The sequence below is a fragment of the Hemiscyllium ocellatum genome, chromosome X (assembly GCF_020745735.1).
Source record: "Hemiscyllium ocellatum isolate sHemOce1 chromosome X, sHemOce1.pat.X.cur, whole genome shotgun sequence".
Lineage (NCBI taxonomy): Eukaryota > Metazoa > Chordata > Chondrichthyes > Orectolobiformes > Hemiscylliidae > Hemiscyllium > Hemiscyllium ocellatum.
This window is the reverse complement of record NC_083453.1, coordinates 21243226-21263105: the sequence shown is the minus strand read 5'-3', so window position 1 is coordinate 21263105 and position 19880 is coordinate 21243226. Positions and strand designations below refer to the sequence as shown.

Below are 19880 nucleotides of genomic sequence, written 5' to 3'. Positions count from 1 at the left end.
TGCCTCACAGCGCCAGAGACCCGGGTTCAGTTCCCGCCTCAGGCGACTGACTGTGTGGAGTTTGCACATTCACCCCGTGTCTGCGTGGGTTTCCTCCGGGTGCTCCGGTTTCCTCCCACAGTCCAAAGATGTGCGGGTTAGGTGAATTGGCCATGCTAAATTGCCCGTAGTGTTAGGTGCAGGGGTAAATAGAACATAGAACATAGAAAAATACAGCGCAGTACAGGCCCTTCGGCCCTCGATGTTGCGCTGATCCAAACCCACCTAACCTACACTAGCCCACTTTCCTCCATATGCCTATCCAATGCCCGTTTAAATGCCCATAAAGAGGGAGAGTCCACCACTGCTACTGGCAGGGCATTCCATGAACTCATGACTCGCTGAGTAAAGAATCTACCCCTAACATCTGTCCTATACAGATCTCCCCTTAACTTAAAGCTATGCCCCCCTCGTAATAGCTGACTAGCTGTAGGGGAATGGGTCTGGGTGAGTGCGCTGCGGCGGGTCGGTGTGGACTTGTTGGGCCGAAGGGCCTGTTTCCACACTGTAAGTAATCTAATCTCAGCCTGGAGCTTTCTGCTCAAGCGACCATTGAACCTGGACTCTCGTGAGTCTGAGCTGCAAAGGCTCTCATCTCCTCTGTGACTTATCAAGGAGTCCAGTAAGGCTGATCAAGCACACTCTCTTTTGAACCCCATGTCAACAACGCCTTGTTATATTTGCTGTTACTGAGTTTCATGGGCACAGGAACTTCCAGCACTATGAGATTCGTCATGAGCGTTATAGCATGGATACTGGAAAGTGCAATACTCTAGGTTTTGTTGTTCTGCTAAAGAATATCTGCTCAATTAAGGGGAATACTGAAGGAGAGGCAATACCTAATGGCATTATTGCTTGATTATTACTCTCAGAGCACAGCAGGTCAGGCTGCATCTGAGGAGCAGGAAAATCAACGTCAGGATGAAGGGCTGCCTGACCTGCTGTGCTTTTCCAGCGCCACTCTAATCTAGACTCTAATCCCCAGCATCTGCAGTACCCACTTTCACCTATTACTCTCAAGACCCAGGTCATGTTCCGGGGACCTGGGTTTGTAATGCCACCATGGCAGATGGTGGGCTTTGACTTCAATTGAACAAACACCCCTGAAATTGAGATTCTGCTAATGGCCGTGACACTGTTGTTGATTGTTGGATAACCCCATCTTGTTGGAGGAGAAAGTGAGGTCTGCAGGTGCTGGAGATCAGAGCTGAAAATGTGTATTGCTGGAAAAGCGCAGCAGGTCAGGCAGCATCCAAGGAACAGGAGAATCGACGTTTCGGGCATAAGCCCTTCTTCAGGAACATTCCTGAACAGGGGCTTATGCCCAAAACGTTGAAGATTCCTGAAGAAGGGCTTATGCCTGAAACGTCAAATTTCCTGTTCCTTGGATGCTGCCTGACCAGCTGCGCTTTTCCAGCAACACATTTTCAGCTCTGATCTCCAGCATCTGCAGACCTCACTTTCTCCTCGAAGATTTTAACCTACTGCGAATCCTCTCGCAAGGATGCCTTCCTTGAAGAAGCTCTCTTCCTCCCTCTACAAGGATTTCAGTGAGTTCCTCTCTCACTGCACCGTTCCTGAAGAAGGGCTCATGCCCGAAACGTCGAATTTCCTGCTCCTTGGATGCTGCCTGACCTGCTGCGCTTTTCCAGCAACACATTTTCGACCCCATCTTGTTCACTAATGTCTGTCAGTGGACTGCCATTCTTACCTGGTCTGGATTACACGTGACTCCAGACCCACCGCAATGGGCAATAAGTGATGGCCTTGCGAGGGATCACCACATGCTGTGGCTGAACGAAAGAAAGGCCACTTTGTTTCTGAAACACCTCACCGCGGCTTGGTCTTGCCACAGGGCTGCAAGCGAGAGAAAGACAACGAGATCATGTGATGTCGCATCACTTCCTGCAGGGATGTGGCCTGCCTCATTAGCCTCTCTCGCAGTCAGACGGAAGCCCTTACATGAGCTGAAATTGAAAACAGGAAACACTGTAAACTCTCTGTGGCTGTGGAGAGAGAGAAACGGAGGTAGTGTTTTGAGGCCGACGAACTGTCCAGTTCTGGCGTGTTTACGCAGTGGCCCACTCCACAGGGCTTCAGCATATTGCCAGCATTTCCCATGATGCCGTTCTATCTAGAATGCTTTGCAGGAAAGGGGGAAATGAGACAACCGTAGCCTTTCCGACACATGCCGTTGGTATCCTGTCAGGTGGACGAACTTTGTTTAAACTGTTTGACTTCAACAGTTCCTGTCCTTTTAAAGCAAAGGTTGAGTTTCTTGTGCTGAACATGAAGGGAATTTGAACATCCACTCCAGTAAAACATGGCCCGAGCCCATACCAACACTGAGGCCTGGTGACGAGAAAGGAACTCGGCAGGAATGTGCTTCAAATAGCTGCAAGAGTATTCGAGGCTCAAGACTGTACAAATAAGGCAGAAAATTTGAACACAGTTGAGGGATAGTAAGCTGCCTAAAATATCACCAACACAATAGGGCTGTGTGCTACAGCTCACTGGGAAATGCCAAGAAAGAAACAAAAGCACAACACTAGCCCTTCAACTGTGTTTACAGTGCAGCCAACAGCTGATAACCACATACTGATCCAATCCAAGCATGGAAATCACCTCCCATTGACTCCCTCTCGTCACGCGTGACTTTTGATCAAGGAGTCATGAAGTGTCTAATCCTGATCCAAATTGTTTCGTGCATGGGTTCTCTCCTTACACGGGTAAGTGCCCCAGTACACCAGCTGGGGCCTGGCTCCCTGTCTATGCTCAGTTAGAGTCATAGGGTCATAGAGACGTACAGCACGGAAACAGACCCTTCGGTCCAACCCGTCCATGCCGACCAGATATCCCAACCCAATCCAGTCCCCACCTGCCAGCACTCGCCCCATATCCCTCCAAACCCTTCCTATTCGTATACCCATCCAGATGCCTTTTAAATCCTATAATTGGACCAGCCTCCACCACTTCCTCTGGGAGAAAGTGAGGACTGCAGATGCTGGAGATCAGAGCTGAAAATGTGTTGCTGGAAAAGCGCAGCAGGTCAGGCAGCATCCAAGGAACAGGAGATTCGACGTTTCGGGCATAAGCCCTTCTTCAGGGCTTATGCCTGAAACGTCAAATCTCCTGTTCCTTGGATGCTGCCTGACCTGCTGCGCTTTTCCAGCAACACATTTTCAGCTCCACCACATCCTCTGGCAGCTCATTCCATACACGTTCCACCCTCTGAGTGAAACAGTTGCCCCTTAGGTCTCTTTTATATCTTTCCCCTCTCACCCTAAACCTATGCCCTCTAGTTCTGGACTCCCCCACCCCAGGGAAAAGACTTTGCCTATTTATCCTATCTGTGCCCCTCATGATTTTATAAACCTCTATAAGGTCACCCCTCAGCCTCCGACGCTCCAGGGAAAACAGCCCCAGCCTGTTCAACCTCTCCCTACAGCTCAAACCCTCCAACCCTGGCAACATCCTTGTGAATCTTATGGTAAAGAACTCAAAAGACATTTTAAGCTTCTTAGTGAGAATAAGGAATGAAAGAAATCAGTATAAATGAATAAATACTGGAAAACTTAACAGGACGAAGTGGCGATAAATCCACTCAGACCTGACAACCTGCAGCACAGCCTTTTCATAGAAGCATCTGTGGCGATAGTCAATGTTTTGTGTCTGCTGAAAATGTGTTGCTGGTTAAAGCACAGCAGGTTAGGCAGCATCCAAGGAACAGGAAATTCGACGTTTCGGGCATAAGCCCTTTTTACCCGAATGTTTTGTGTCTTCCAATATTCCACTGCGTCTCAAACAGTTCCCAGAGTTTGGCAGATAGCACGCCTTGGGAAAGGAGGAAGAGAGAAAATAGAAAGCTAGGGGTCAGATAGCCTGCCATCATCTATTATTAGGAGCATGATACAGGGCCCTCCGAAAACCATGGGATTGAGCAGAATTAGCAAGGATTTATGAAAGGGAAATCATGTTTTGCAAACGTATTTGGAGTTTGTTGTGGGGGCAGCTACTAAGGTGGATAAGGGGACGCTAGTGGATGGATTTGGAGTCTCAAAAGGCATTGGACAAGGCATCAGATAAGACAGGCATACATCAGGGACAGGCAGTAAAAGCTGGGCCAGCCAGTGGCATCCACATCCCATGACAAAATATCCAAGCAGCATGGTGGATGGGCTGACAGGGGTGTAGGGGAAGGGAAGAATCAATCATTGTACCTGCTGCCTATCACCAACAAGGGAAATCTCTCTCTCTCTGTCTCTCTCTGTCTGTCTCTGTCTCTCTCTCTGTCTCTGTGTCTCTCTCTCTGTCTCTCTCGTCTCTCTGTCTCTGTCTCTCTCTCTCTCTCAACTCTCTGTCTCTGTCTCTCTCTCTCATCTCTCTCTCTGTATCTCTCAGTTCTCTGTCTCTGTCTCTGTCTCTCTCTCTCTGTATCTCTGTTTCTGTATCTCTCTCAATCTCTCTCTCTCTGTCTCTGTATCTCTCTTTCCCCCTCTCTCTCTTCTGACTGTCAGTCTGTCTCTATATCTCTCTCTCTCTGTCTGTCTCTCTCTGTCTGTCTCTCTCTCTCTTTCTCTCTCTTCTATCTGTCTCTGAATCTCTCTCTCTCTGTATCTCGGTCTCTCTGCCTCTGTATCCCTGTCTCTGTATCTTTCTCAATCCCTGTCTCTGTCTCTCTGTCTCTGTATATCTCTCTCCCCTCCTTCTCTCTGTCTGTCTCTCTCTCTCTCTCTCTCTGTATCCCTGTCTCTATAGCTCTGTCCCTTTGTCTGTCTGTCTGTCTCTCTCCCTCTTGGTCTCTCTCTGTCTCTCCCCCCCACTCGCCCCTTTCTCTCTCTCTCTTCCCCCCTCATCCCTCTGTTCAGAACGGTACTTATGAAGAGTTAGACTGGCCTTACAACATGAACTCGGTTTCTCTCTTCACAGCAGCTGCCAGGCCCACCTGAGTTTCTCCAGCAATTTCCGTTTGTGTTTGTTTCCAACTAGCACAGGCCAGCCTGGAGGAAGGCTACTGTCTCCGAGATACTGAGCGACCTCAGAGGAGAGGGGTGCAAAAATGAACTGCAAAGATCAATGAATCAGTGAGCTGCAGGAAATGAGAACCACCCCTGAATTCCTGACCGGTTTCTCAGCGGTTGATCAGAGACCTGATGCGCATTCCTGGCTTGTTTGATGGATGCAGCGCAAATAGTTTTGTTCCTCTCTCTTTTCCTCTCTCACCGTTTCTGTTTGCAAAATCTGACTGCCATTGTGCTTTAGCCAATTGACTGCACACGTGAGTTTGTTGACCACTTAGGATGCGTTGTAGATGGCAAGTGAGTTTGTGTTTCTCTGTGCACTGCAGAGTTTTAACTCTGTGGCGTATGTGTGACAGGAATTCCCCCCTCCCCACCTTGTAACTCACCGCCTTGGTTTCTGGTTGGATACACAGCACTCTGGGCCAGCTGGCTGTAAACCCTGACTCCCAGGCTAGGGGGCAGTGTTTGGCTCCTTGAAGTTAGTGGTGCTGATAGTGGAGGAGCTTTGGGGGGGGGGGAGCACTGGGAGGTTCCAACTTGGCCCCCTTACAGTGCTGCAAAAGCATTTGCCTTCTCGCCAGGCTGTCTTCACCTTGCTGCCACTGCCTGAGGCCTGGAATTCCTAACCAGCTGCCGTTTAACATTGGCTAAATCGGAGGTCTCTGACACAGCTCTATATTTACCCATTTAAGGCTTCCCAGCTGACCAAATCTGACCTGGGCACCCGTCTCAATATCCCCTCTTTGTGTGTGTTGGCACATGTCTGGCATGGTGGGCACCATGGAGGAAACTGAAAGAAAGCGTAATCTAATGCAAAGAGATAAAAGGTCACGTGTGGTACATCGTGGAGTTGAAGAGAAAGGCAATTTCTCATCACCCAACCGTGGCTAGTTACTTTCAGCTGCCTGGCTGCTAGACTCTGTAATTCCCTCCCTAACCCTCTCAGCCTCTCTCCCTCTCCCTCCCTTCTCCTCCATATCCTTTGATCCCTTTAGCCCGAGGGACTACATCTAACTCCTTCTTCAAAACCATTCAAAGTTTTGGCTTCAACCATTTTCTGTGGCAGAGAATTCCACAGGCTCCCCAATCTCTGAGTGAAGACATTTCTCCTCATCCCAATCCTAAATGGCCTACCCCGTCTCCTTAGACTATGACCCCCTGGTTCTGGACTCCCCGGTTATCGGGAACATCCTGTGTTTACCCTGTCTAGTCCTGTTTGTCCTTTATAGAGTTCTACGGGATCCACCCTCATTCTATTGAACTCTAGTGAATATAGTCCAAACTGATCCTGTCTCTCTTCATACATTAGCCCTGCCATCCCAGGAATCAGTCTGGGAAGACTTCACTGTACTCCCTCCCTCGCCAGAACATCCTTCCTCAGATGCAGCACGGTGGCACAGTGGTTAGCACTGCAGCCTCACAGCGCCAGAGACCTGGGTTCAATTCCCGACTCAGGCGACTGACTGTGTGGAGTTTGCACGTTCTCCCCGTGGCTGCGTGGGTTTCCTCCGGGTGCTCCGGTTTCCTCCCACAGTCCAAAGATGTGCGGGTCAGGTGAATTGGCCATGCTAAATTGCCTGTAGTGTTAGGTAAGGGGTAAATGTAGGGGTATGGGTGGGTTGCGCTTCGGCGTGGACTTGTTGGGCCGAAGGGCCTGTTTCCACACTGTAAGTAATCTAATCTAATCTAATAAGGAGACCAAAACCGCACACAGTACTCCAGGGTATGGTCTCACCAAAGCCCCGTCCAATAGCAGCACGATCTTCCTGCTCCTGTACTCGAATTCTCTCACTATGAAGGCCAACCTACCACCTACCTTCTTCACCGCCTGCGGGACCTGCAATGCTTACTTTCAGTGACTTGGGGTGAAAGGGTCTTATTGTAGATTCCCCCGCTCTCAAGACTGGGAATTTGGTGCGATGTCTCATCTGAAACAGCCTGGATTGTACTCTCAAATCCTCGGAGCGGGACTCGAAGCCAGCCAGCTCCTGATTCTGAGGAGAGAGTGCCACCTCTCTGACCGACAAGTCCCTGCTCTTGATTGTGAAGGCATTTGGTACATTTGCCTTCATCGGTGTGTTCTGGACTTGAGAGACTCTGAAATGAATATTGCCAGCAAATGAGGTGAAGCTTTGTTTTAGTGTTGTGTTTTGAGCTCTTCCATGTTTTCATAGCTTCCTTCTCATTCATTGTTTCCTTTCATGAGTGTGTTGCTCATGAAAATCTGGGTGAGTATGCCGTAGTGACTAACAAACAAACAAAAATCTGTCAAGCTGCGTTGGATTTGGGCTCGAGTCGAAGAGTGTGGCGCTGGAAAAGCACAGCAGGTCAGGCAGCATCCGAGGGGCAGGAGAATCGATGCTTCGGGCCTAGGCCCTTCATCAGGATTGAGGCCTCATTCCTGATGAAGGGCTTAGGCCCGAGACATCAACCCTCCTGCTCCTCGGATGCTGCCTGACCTGCTGTGCTTTTCCAGCACCACTCTAACCTTGATCACAACGCTCTGCCCGGCCCGGTTGCAATGCAGCGGGTTAACAATGGTTTCCCTTTGCTGTTTCCTGACAGGATTCTGGTGGGAGCACCGCAGGCCCGGGCCCAGTCACAGCAACTCGCCAATCGCACTGGAGGACTCTTTGCCTGCCCAATAATAACCGAAGATGATGAGTGTGATCAAGTCGAAATTGATAATGATGGTCAGACAAATGTTTTCTTTGCTCTCCTCCATCCCCTCACTTTGTAACCGGACACCGAGTCATAGAGTCATAGAGATGTACAGCACGGAAACAGACCCTTCGGTCCAACCCGTCCATGCCGACCAGATATCCCAACCCAATCTAGTCCCACCTGCCAGCACCCGGCCCATATCCCTCCAAACCCTTCCTATTCATATACCCATCCAAATGCCTCTTAAATGTTGTAATTGTACCAGCCTCCACCACATCCTCTGGCAGCTCATTCCATACACGTACCACCTTCTGTGTGAAAAAGTTGCCCCTCAGGTCTCTTTTATATCTTTCCCCTCTCACCCTAAACCTATGCCCTCTAGTTCTGGACTCCCCCACCCCAGGGAAAAGACTTTGTCTATTTATCCTATCCATGCCCCTCATAATTTTATAAACCTCTATAAGGTCACCCCTCAGCCTCCGACGCTCCAGGGAAAACAGCCCCAGCCTGTTCAGCCTCTCCCTGTAGCTCAAACCCTCCAACCCTGGCAACATCCTTGTAAATCTTTTCTGAACCCTTTCAAGTTTCACAACATTTTTCCGATAGGAAGGAGACCAGAACTGCACGCAATATTCCAACAGTGGCCTAACCAATGTCCTGTACAGCCACAACATGGCCTCCCTACTCCTGTTGTGATGTTTAAATTTACATCTGACTTCAGCCCTCATACTGACGCTTTCTGCGAGTTTCCTGATTGGTCACTGCCCTGGCACTGACTTCGGGCTGCTCTCTTGAGAAGTGAAGTAGGCAGGGATGCCCCACATTGTGCTTGGATTGTGTCTACTCCTTCACAATGTGCAATGAATTGCATTTACATAGCGCCTTTAACATGGGGAAAGATCCCAAGGCATTTCACAGGAGCATTAACAAGTACAACTCGACATTGAGCTGCGTAAGGCGATGTGAGCCAGGCGATCTCAAGGTTGGTCAAAGAGGCAGGTGCTAAAGTATAGTCTTAAAGACTGAAGGTGAGGGGTTTGGGAGGGGAATATCAGAGCTCCGGGCTGAGGAACGCCACTTGGAAAAGCATCAAGGTTGGCAAGGGTACAAAGTGGACTCTGGCTGGAGGCTTCGATGTCCATTATTAAAAGAGAGAACTCTGTAGCACCATGACTGACTGCTGCAGCCAGGTCCTGAGGATGTGTGGACCTGTGATAGGTGGACAAGAGGGAAAGATATGACTCAACTTTGTTCTCATCAATCTCCCTGTCGTGGATGCATCTGTCCATTGACGGTAGAGGTAGGAGTGGCCACTGCAGAGTCCTTGCAGATAGGAAGGCCCATCTTCATGTTGAGGGGTTCATCCATTGTATTGGGTAGCAGAGTCACCGTGCTAATTGGGACAGAGAAAACTGTGTAAATATCCTTATCTTCAATAATGGCGGAGTCCAGCACATCAGTGCAAAACATAAGGCTGAAGCGTCCACAGCAAACTTTAGTTAGAAGTGCTGAGTGGATGATCCATCTCAGTCCCCTCCAGAGGTTCCCAGCATTACAGCCTTTGATTCAGTCAAAAGAACTGGATACTACAAGAGTGACGGGTCCTAAAACATTCCGGTAAAAGTACTGAAGGCTTGTGCTCCCCTAGCCAAGCTCTTCCAGTACAGTTACAACACCAGCAAAAATAACCAACCCCAGCATCTACCCAACAATGGGGAAAATTGCCCGGGTATGTCCTGAACACAAAAAGCAGGACAAATCCAACCCTGGCCAATTACCTCCCCATCAGCCCGTTCTTGGCCAGCAATTGTAGCTGCACCTTCTCTCCTAGATCCTTTCTTTGTCCAGGGGTTTCCAGGATATCTTTGAAACCCATCCCCTCTCAAAGTCCATCTCCATGGTAACATGAATCACATGGGCCTCATATCCTCGCAGAAATGTTTAGCTCTTCTTGAGATTCCACTTTTGATTTTTTTTTTAATCTTGCAATTAAATGGACATTTTCAAGCAAAACTGTTCACAGCTGGGCCTTCTCAACACCTTCCTGGGTCTTTGGAGACTGGCGGTCCCACCACCGTAGACACAGAAGCTGCCGCCATTTTCTGCAAACTCAGTCATTGACAACCACGCTGCCCAGGCCTATCGCCAGGCAGATTTCCGAACACGCTACATGACGACCTTTATTTGACCCAGAATTAAAGACACAGTCCCAAAACATGTCATAATTGTAACATTCTCAAGTGTAATTTGGGTTGAGTGATTTATGCTGGCATTGCAAGTGATGTTCACATCACAGAGAAACATGGAAACTACAAGCAGGAGTCGGCCTTTGAACTCGCTCCACCATTCAATTTGATCATGGCTGACCATCCAACTCAGTTTTTTATATCTCCCCCTAATCTTTGATCCCTTTAACCCTAAGAACGAGGAGATGGAGGGTTGCGAATGATCAGAGTGGCCATGATCTCATTGAATGGCAGAGTCAATGGGCTGAATGGCCTAAGTCTTCGACTTCTTGTGGTCTAACTGTGTCTCACTCCTTCATGAAAACATTCATTCCTTCGCCGCTTTCTATGGCAGAGAATTCCACAGGCTCCCCACGCCCTGGGTGAACAAAGTTAAAAATCCCCTGACACCAGGTTGCAGTCCAACAGGTTTATTTGGAAACTGTAGCTTTCGGCGCGCCGTTCCTTCAGGGAGCAACTTCCAAATAAACCGATTGGACTGTAGCCTGGTGTCATGTGATTTTTAACTTTGTCCACCCCAGTCCAACACCGGCTCCTCCACATGACCTCTGGATGAAGACATTTCTCCTCATCTCAGTCCTAACTGGCCTACTACGTATCCTTAGACTGGTCATCGGGAATATCCTTCCTGTGTTTACCCTGCCTCGTCCTGTTAGAATTTTATAGGTTTCTATGGAACCCCCCCACCCTCATTCTTTTGAGAATTACTACAGTGCGGAAACAGGCCCTTCGGCCCAACAAGTCCACACCAAACCTCCAAAGAGTATCCCAACCAAAGCCATTCCCCTACCCTATATTTCCCCTGACTGATGCACCTAACCTACACATCCCTGAACACTATGGGCAATTTAGCATGGCCAATTCACCCTAACCTGCACGTCTTTGGATTGTGGGAGGAAACCCACACAAACCAAGGGAAGAATGTGTCAACTCCACACAAGGCTGGAATCGAACCCAGGTCCCTGGGGCTATAAGGCAGCAGTGCTAACCACTGAGCCACCGCGCCACCCTTTCTACTGAGCTCCAGTGAATATAGTCCTAACTGATCCAGTCTCTCTTTATACATCAGTCCTGCCATTCCCAGGAATCATCTTCGAGGAGAAAGTGAGGTCTGCAGATGCTGGAGATCAGAGCTGAAAATGTGTATTGCTGGAAAAGCGCAGCAGGTCAGGCAGCATCCAAGGAACAGGAAATTCGACATTTCGGGCATAAGCCCTTCATCAGGAAGATTCCTGAAGAAGGGCTTATGCCCGAAACGTCGAATCTCCTGTTCTTTGGATGCTGCCTGCCCTGCTGCGCTTTTCCAGCAATACACATTTTCAGCTCATTCCCAGGAATCAGTCTGGGAAACTTTAACTGGTGTCGATTGGATGAATAGATATTTGCCGGAAAACCAGAGAAATTGCTTGGCGAGTGCCGGGTGATACTTTACGTCCATCTGACAGGAGCGTGGATCGGACCGCTGCAGCAGAATCAAACAGAGAAATGCTTTCCTGCTTCAAACTCACCAGCTGCAGGCCACCCCAAAGCACAATTTCATTTCAAATTCACAGTTCCCATGGGGCGGATTTTGTTCAGTTTTCTTTCTGATTCCCGTTTCCCTCGCTCTCGGTCTCGCTGTGCTTTGCCTTCACCCTGCAGCTGCCGGTTCAGTTGGCCCTGGTCTCCTAGACTAGGCCTTGCTCTCGGCCCCAGACACCCACTCCAGCCCGTTTAGTGTTGGTCTGTGTTCAGACAGCGGGAGGTTAGAATTATCGAAGCGTGCAGTGCGGAAGGAGTCCATTCAGCCTCGGAGTGCCTGCTTTTTATCCATCACCCCTCCTCTCCATTCACCATGACCCCATCAAAGCTTTCCATCCATCGCACATGCCGTGGTCCTCAGCGACAGTAATTGGCAGGGATTTCCTGGGAGAGAGCCCAACCTCGGGATGGGCAGCAGGGGGTGGGGGTGTAGGGCGAGGCGGAGTGTAGGCTTTTGGGCAACGTGTTCATGTGTAGGCCTTGAGAAGTGAATCATTGGCCTCTGCGGTTAGGCTCCTGTAGGACTTCACAGGGCCAAGTAGCCTGGCCATCAGGTGCTGCTAACTTGAGGAAGGGTTGGGATGTGTCGCCTCCTGTTTGGGAATGGCGTGCCCCCACTGGAAGCCCCCTTTGACACTTCCTCCCGGATAGGGTGGGCTGTGCCTGGCCCTGAATTTGCCAGGGGGCAGCAGAGAGGTGCTAAATCCCAGGTCTCGTCCAAACTGCGTCTTCAGTGACCAGCTTACTCAGTCTCAAGATTGAGTTTGGTTGTTTAGAAGGGATATCAAGGACTATTATTTTTCCACAAAAGGGGAATGGAAAACTGGAATTGTCCCCCTCCTGTATACTCTGGAAGATATCTGTGCAATAAATAGATTTTTATCAGGTAAGGGATTGTATGACTGATCAGGTAAATGTAAGTTCACAACCAGTGAAGCCCTGATCTCATTGACTGATAGAACATGTTTCACGGGGCCTTCAATAGCAAACCTGAGAATCCCTGACGTTAATCACGCCACCGATGGTAGCCATGTTTTCAGCTGCCAAGACCTGAAGCCTTGGCAATCCCTTGGTCAACCTCTTGTGCTGATTTCCTTCCTTTCAGATGCTTTTCAAGACCTACCTCTTTGACAAGCAATGGTTGATCATCAAGCCTTCAGTGCCTGGGTATCAGGTCACACACTCACCAAATTGTTCCAGTACAGAAGGAGGCCATTTGGCCCATCATGACATTTTTAGAATAAGGCATTGTCAGATGAGGAGGCAATGTAGGTCAGTCAGCATAAAGCTGATGGAGCCTGGATCCCTGGCACTGTGAGGCAGCAGTGCTAACCACTGAGCCACTGTGGAAGACTTAAGAAAAATAGAAACACTGGACTTGGGAGCAGGAATCGGCTGTTCAACTCTTGGAGGCTGCGCTGTTTTTCAATGAGATCATGTTCTGGATTAGTGGTGCTGGAAGAGCACAGCATTTCAGGCAGCATCCAACCCTGAACTGCTGTGCTCTTCCAGCACCACTGATCCAGAATCTGGTTTCCAGCATCTGCAGTCATTGTTTTTACCTCACTGAGATCATGGCCAACTGGTGTGGTCTCAACTCTACTTTCCTGTCTGCCCCATAACCCTCGGCACCTTTATCTATCAACAATCTAACAAACTCAGCCTTGAATAAATGGAATGACACAGGGCCCTCTCTGGGAAGAGCATTCCACAGCTAACAAACCTCTGAGAGAAAAATATTGTCTTTAAAAAAGGGAGATCTCTTATTCTTAAACTGTATCCTCTAATTCTCGTCTCTCCCACAAGAGGAAACACTTCCCCACTATCCACCCTGTCAAGTCCCCTCGGGATCTTGTATATTTCAGTAGGGTCACCTCTCATTGTTCTAAAAGGTAATGGGTATAGGGCCAGCCTGACCAAGCTTCCTTGTAAAAGACGCCCTGCATCCTAGGACTGCTTCGATTGCAATGACATCCTTTTTCAAATAAGGAAACCAAAACTGTATCCAGTTCTCCAGATGTGGTCTGAACAAGGCCCCGAACAGCTGTGGTAAAACATCCCTATATTCTGTTTCCCTTATGATCGATGTCAACAATTTAATTGCTTTCCAATCACTTGCTGTATCTGCACACTAAGTTCATGTGATATATGTATCAAAACTCCTGGATCCCTCTGTACAACTGAGTTCTGCAATCTACAACTTTCCCTTCTGCTTGTTTTTTTTTCCCAAAGAACCTTAATAAATTTGTTCAAAACAAATCTCTTCGACAAAACGGAGCGACACGGTGACTCAGTGGTTAGCACTGCTGCCTCACAGCACCAGGGACGATTCCAGCCTCGGGTGACTGTCTGTGTGGAGTTTGCACATTCTCCCCGTGTCTGCGTGGGTTTCCTCCGGGTGCTCCGGTTTCCTCCCACAGTCCAAAGATGTGCAGGTTAGGGTGGATTGGCCATGCTAACTTGTCCCATAGTGATAGGTGTATTAGTCAGAGGGAAACGGGTCTGGGTGGGTTACTCGTTGGAAGGTCAGTGTGGACTGGTTGGGCCGAAAGGCCTGTTCCCATACTGTAGGGAATCTAATTTTTTAAAAAATGTCTGCACCGGTTCTATTACTCATTGCCAATCTCCCGCCTTTTCCCCATATCCCTGTTTCCCATTTCTATCCCAATAACCATCCAATGTCCCTCTTGAATGCCTCAATGGAACCTGCCTCCCCCCACATTCCCAGGCAGTACATTCCAGACCCTAACTACTCACCGGGGGAGAAAGGTTATCCCCACCTCCCCCTCACTTCATCCCTTTCAACCTCTGTCCCTCTCGTTCCTGATCCTTTTCCATGTGGGAACAGTTTCTCCCAATCTACTCTGTCCAGCCCCCACCCCCCATGACGTTGGAACCCTCTCTCAGATCTCCCTCTCAGCCTTCTTCCCTCCAAGGGAGAACAGTCCCAATGTCTTCAATCTCTCCTCCTCACTGAAGTTTCTCATCCCAGGAACCATTCTGGTAAACCCCTTCTGCCCTCTCTCTCTCTCTCCAATGTGTTCACATCGTTCCTATAGTGTGGGGCCCACAACTGGACACAACCCTCCAGCTGAGGTTCTAACAAGGGTCTTGTACAAGTTCAACATCACCTCCCAGCTCTTGTCCTCTATGTCCCTATTAATAAAGCTGAGGACACTGTGTGCTTTATTAACTGTCTCCTCCACCTGTCCTGCCACCTTCAATGATCTGTACACAGATACACCCAGCTCCCTCTGCTCCTGCACCCCCTTTCGAATTGTCCCCCCAATTTTAGATTGTCTTTCAATGTTCTTCCAACTAAAGTGCATCACCTCACACTTCACTGCATTGAACGTCATCTGTCACCTCTCCACCCTCTCCACCAACTTGTCAATGTCCTGTTGTGGAGCTCTGCACTGTCCCCCTCACAGTTTGCAAAATGTGTCATCTGCAAATGTCATGTTCCTGTGCAGCACCTTGCAGTGTATCACTTTATTAAGGGTGCTAATGACATGCGAGTTGTGGTTTGATGGTGATCGTGATTTTGTTTCAGGAAAGTTCTCTTTTATGAGGTTGAAGTCACTCTCCAATGAAGCAAACAGTTAGTTCGGGGGAAGAGGAGGTCTTCCTACAGCTGTACAGGGCTTTGGCAAGACCACACACCTGGAGGATTGCGTGCAGTTTTAGTCTCCCTTAGTCTTGCCATAAAGGGAGGGCAGCAGGGGGGTCACTAGGCTGGTACCGAGGATGGCAGGACTGTCGTGTGAGAAGAGATTGGTTCAACTGGGCCTGCATTCACTCGAGTTTAGAAGGACGAGAGGGGATCTGATCGAAATGTGGAAAACTCGAACAGGGCTGGGCACTCTAGATGCAGGCAAGATGGTTCCCATGGCAAGGGTGGGCTTCCAGAACAAGGGGTCATAATCTCAGGATACAGGGCAGGCCTTTTCAGGCTGAGATGAGGAGATGAGAAATTTCTTCTCTCAGAGCCTGTGGAATTATCTGCAACAGAGGCAGTGGAGGCCAAGTCACTCAATATGTTTAAGAAAGATTTCTCATCGTAAAAGGCACCAAGGGATACATGGAGACAGTGGGAGTGTGGCATTGAGATCAAAGATCACCTATGACTATGCTGGTTCAGGCTCGATGAGCGGCCTAATCAAGTTAGGAAGAGAACTCCTATTTTCTCCTATCTTTTATGATTTTATTGGACGCTGGGGTAGACCTGAGAGGCTCGGAGGCCTACTCCTTCTCCGAATGCATCTCCTTGTAGTTAATGAAGCGGAAGATGGAGATTGTGTGAGTTAACCCCGACAGCGTGGGGAGTGGACTGGATGCACACACTACAAGCACAAGGGATTTTAAGGAACGTCAGCCAATTAGTTTATCAAATTCAGTAACATCCTTGTGTCTTTTCCAGTTGATCTGAAGAGGGAGAGTAAAGAGAACCAATGGTTGGGTGTGACGGTCAAAAGCCAAGGAATTGGAGGGAAGGTTGTGGTAAGTTGTTCATAAGAAAGTAATGGTTTGGAGATATCACACACAAAGAAAAACTCAATCTGCTGAAAAATGCCGCAATATTGGACTATACTTGTACACAACTGTGAACCACTTACAGTTCACGCTGACTGAATGAATGAATTCAAAATCAATTTAATTCTCAAAAGGATGCCTTTAAGGGATTATCCAGGAGTGACATTAGAAATCATTATACAACACGGCTTACAGACGTTTTATAAACCAGATAAGGTCTAAGGGGCAACTTTTTCACATCAGACGGGGGTGACTGTATGTGAGTTGCCAGAGGAAGTGGTGGAGGCTGGTACAATTACAACATTTAAGAGGCATTTGGATGAGTATATGAATAGGAAGGGTTTGGAGGAATATGGGCCGGGTGCTGGCAGGTGGGACTAGATTGGGTTGGGATATCTGGTCGGCATGGACGGGTTGGACCGAAGGGTCTAGTTTCCGTGTTGTAGGTTTCAGTGACTCTGAGGCAAATCATTGATGAAGTTACATGAACAAAAAGATGTAACTTTGTTCTGCCATTGCATCGCACATTTTAACAGCGCTGCTTTTTGTTGGTTGTGAGGGAATTATTCAATTTCAGAAGCTTCTGTGAGGACTTTAGGCAACTAAGTCTCTGGTCACCAAGTGCAAACAGTTGGGAACCTGGAATTGGCCTCAGAGCCTTGGAGGGAGTTCCGTACGCCAAGTGTGTGCGCTTGGGTGAGGAAATGGGAGGGTCAGTTCGAAGGGTGACCTCCCGACTTTTATTCCTTGTTTGTATGCTTGAAACGGAAGATTGGCTGGCAGCTGGGGAACACTATCCCGACACTTAACGACATCTTCAGGGGACAAAGGGAATAGCGGAGAGTGGCGGAAGGCTTATGTTTTCAAAAGAATTGTTTTATCTATGGGATTCCTTTTAAGAATCACTGAGCCCGAGGGAGCCAAATAGCGCAAGAGGTCTGTTAGCAAGGGATTAAGGAAGAAAATCAACAGATGTGAGAGAGAATAATTTTCTTCTTGAAGTGTTTGAACTTGAAAAGGCATCTTGTTCAAGAGATTCCGTCTGAAAAGCAAAACTAAACAGGGAAAATATCCTTCGGCAAGTGCCAGCAGCTTTTTGGGGCAATCCAAACATATAGTCAGCAGAAAGCTGAGCCTGTTGATAAGATCAAATCCCAATCAATCTTGTAATTTAAATTTGCGTGCCACTTTATGGTTGGCATCCAGTTTCACCCATACTCAGGTGGGCACAGTTAACGGGCGCACTGACCTTGCTGCAAGGTGACCTCTGATGACACAGAGCCGGTAGCTGCGGTTGGGAACGAGGCGTTTATGTTGCAAGAGTCCAGTCGCAGAGATGCACAGAATGGAAACAGACCCTTCGGTCCAACCCGTCCATGCCGACCAGATATCCCAACCCAATCTAGGCCCATATCCCTCCAAACCATTCCTCCGATCAGGACGTCGAGGAGTAGCAGGAGATGTTCAGTCAGATTGCTGGCCACCTTTTGTCAAAAGGACCGTGGCTAACATGAGGAAAAACTCACTTTCATGTCCCGAGTGTTTTGGCTGTTGGGATGTGCTGCCTGAGAGTGTGGTGGAGGCAGGCTCAATTCTCAATCGAATGGGATCATTGTTGAAAGGGGCACGAAGGAAAACAGGCAGGATTACAGAGCAAAGGCCGGGGAGTGGGCTTGTGAGGTGTTCGTTCAGAGAGCCAGCATGGGGTACGATGGGCTGAAGGGCATGTAGCCGTTCTCTGATTCTGTTTTGTTTCTGGAGGGATCATTTTAAAATCTAATCCAAATGAATACTCAGACATCATTGGCAGCAAGGATCCCAAATGAAACACATTGGACAAATTAGCTCAACTTCCAGTGGCCATCAGTTAGGAGCATCCAATGTTACTAATAAGCTCCAGACTAGCCCAATTGGGACGAATGGCCTGTTTGGGCAGGAATGGGCAGGTAGGAGCTGATTTGACGTTCATCGTTGGAGCAGCTCTATGTTCCTGACATTGGAATGGGATCCCAGCACTAGAATAATTCTCCTCACCTTCATGAGGACAATATCCCACCAGCTCCCACCATTTTCTACAAAAATGGAGTTGAAAGCCCATTTCTCTTGCTCCTCCCAAATTCTCTCTTCACGCACAGATCGATTCCTGACAGGATTGGAGCTCCACAGCTGCTGGTCACTTTCAGCCTCACACAATTCTTCACCTGAACCTTGTGGGGACGCTAGCAGACTGTTCGACTGCAGCGGCCAGCGCAGGCAAGCCCTGTCCCTGCCTGATGCCCACACCTGCACAGAAGCCACCAGCTGGTAGTGGAGGGCGGTGCCCCTGGCTGGGCCTACCTCACCCATAGGCCCTGATTCCGACTGAAGCATTCCCCCGAGCCCCCTTGACTGCTGCTCCCATTGACACTGACTTGGCACAGAGGGCAAAAACAAGCCTAGGTTGGCACAGTGGCTCAGTGGTTGGCACTGCTGCCTCACAATGCCAGGGCCCCGGGTTCAATTCCAGACTCGGGCTTCTGTCTGTGTGGAATTTGCGCATTCTCCCCGTGACTGTGGGTTCGCTCCAGTTTCCTCCCACAGTCCAAAGATGTGCAGGTTAGGGTGGATTGGCCATGCTAAATTGTCCCCATAGTGCCCAGGGATGTGCAGGTTAGGGTGGATTGGCCATGCTAAATTGTCCCGTAGTGCCCAGGGATGTGCAGGTTAGAGTGGATTGGCCATGCTAAATTGTCCCATAGTGGCCAGGGATGTGCAGGTTAGGGTGGATTAGCAGTGGGAAGTGCAGGGTTACGGGGCAGGGTAGGGGATGCTCTTAGAGGGTCGGTGTGGAGTCCAAGGGCTGAATGGCCAGCTTCCACACTGTTGGGACTCTATCTGCGCTGTGTTGCCTAAATCTGGTGTGGTATTGGGAACTTGGAGAATGGTGTGTAACAAATATCACATCAGCAAAGATTGAACAGGCTTTTAGTGTTGCATGGTGGGGCAGGGAAGAATCCTTTCTCTCTCAGAGAGAGAAGACTGAGGGCTGTGTCGATAAAGGCCTTTACAGTGATGTCAAGTCGATCTACACACGGTTCCAGTCAGGGAAATCTGGCAGAGAATTCAGGGAAAACTCCCTTTTCCAGAGAATTGGAGAATCAACTGGCTGAGGGGAAGAGCACAGATACAAGGAAGGGCTCTTGTAGCACCGTGGTAGTGTCCTGTAGGCCAAGAGGCTCAGGTTCGAGGCCGAAGGTGTGTCAGAACATAAAGCTCGATAAAGCCATGAGGGAGAAAAAGGATAGGGTGAGGTAAAGCAGTTCTCAGGGAACTTTGGGGAGAAAGCTAGTTGGTCTATGTTTAAGTGGGCGGGGTAAGGCTTGTGTGTTGTTTAAATGCCAGCATGGTGTGGTTGGGCCTAGTGGCCTAGTTCAGTGCTGTGAATGTGATCGGGGTGTCGTCTTTCCTTTCTCGTAGACCTGTGCCCATCGCTATGAGCTGAGGCAGCGTGTGAATCAGTCGGCGGAAACCCGCGACATGATTGGGCGCTGCTATGTGCTGAGCCAGGACTTGCAGATCCGAGACGAGCTGGATGGCGGTGACTGGAAGTTCTGTGAAGGCCGCACGCAGGGTCACCAGCGCTTCGGGTACTGCCAGCAGGGCATCGCGGCAGGTTTCACACCGGACGAGAATTACATTTTATTTGGTGCCCCGGGCACATACAACTGGAAAGGTCAGTCATTCCCGATGTTTGTGTGGGCATGAAACAAGTTTGGCATCTTTGCTCTGGCAAGCAACATCAAAAGCATTAAAAGTGGGCAACAGTTCTTACCACTGGCACTGCCCACACTTAACCTGGGCAACCACTATCACCCAG

General features: G+C 49.0%; 1 protein-coding gene across 4 annotated transcripts in view; it reads left to right on the top strand.

Annotated features, from left to right (window-relative positions):
• Positions 1 to 19880, top strand: part of LOC132805812 (integrin alpha-7-like) — a 178753-nt gene that overhangs the window by 84727 nt on the left and 74146 nt on the right. For all 4 annotated transcript variants that reach the window (XM_060821095.1, XM_060821093.1, XM_060821097.1 and 1 more), the window contains exons 2-4: positions 7626 to 7753; positions 15912 to 15991; positions 19481 to 19736. In XM_060821095.1, coding sequence (XP_060677078.1) covers positions 7626 to 7753; positions 15912 to 15991; positions 19481 to 19736 — 464 coding nt within the window. The remainder of the gene's footprint in view (positions 1 to 7625; positions 7754 to 15911; positions 15992 to 19480; positions 19737 to 19880) is intronic.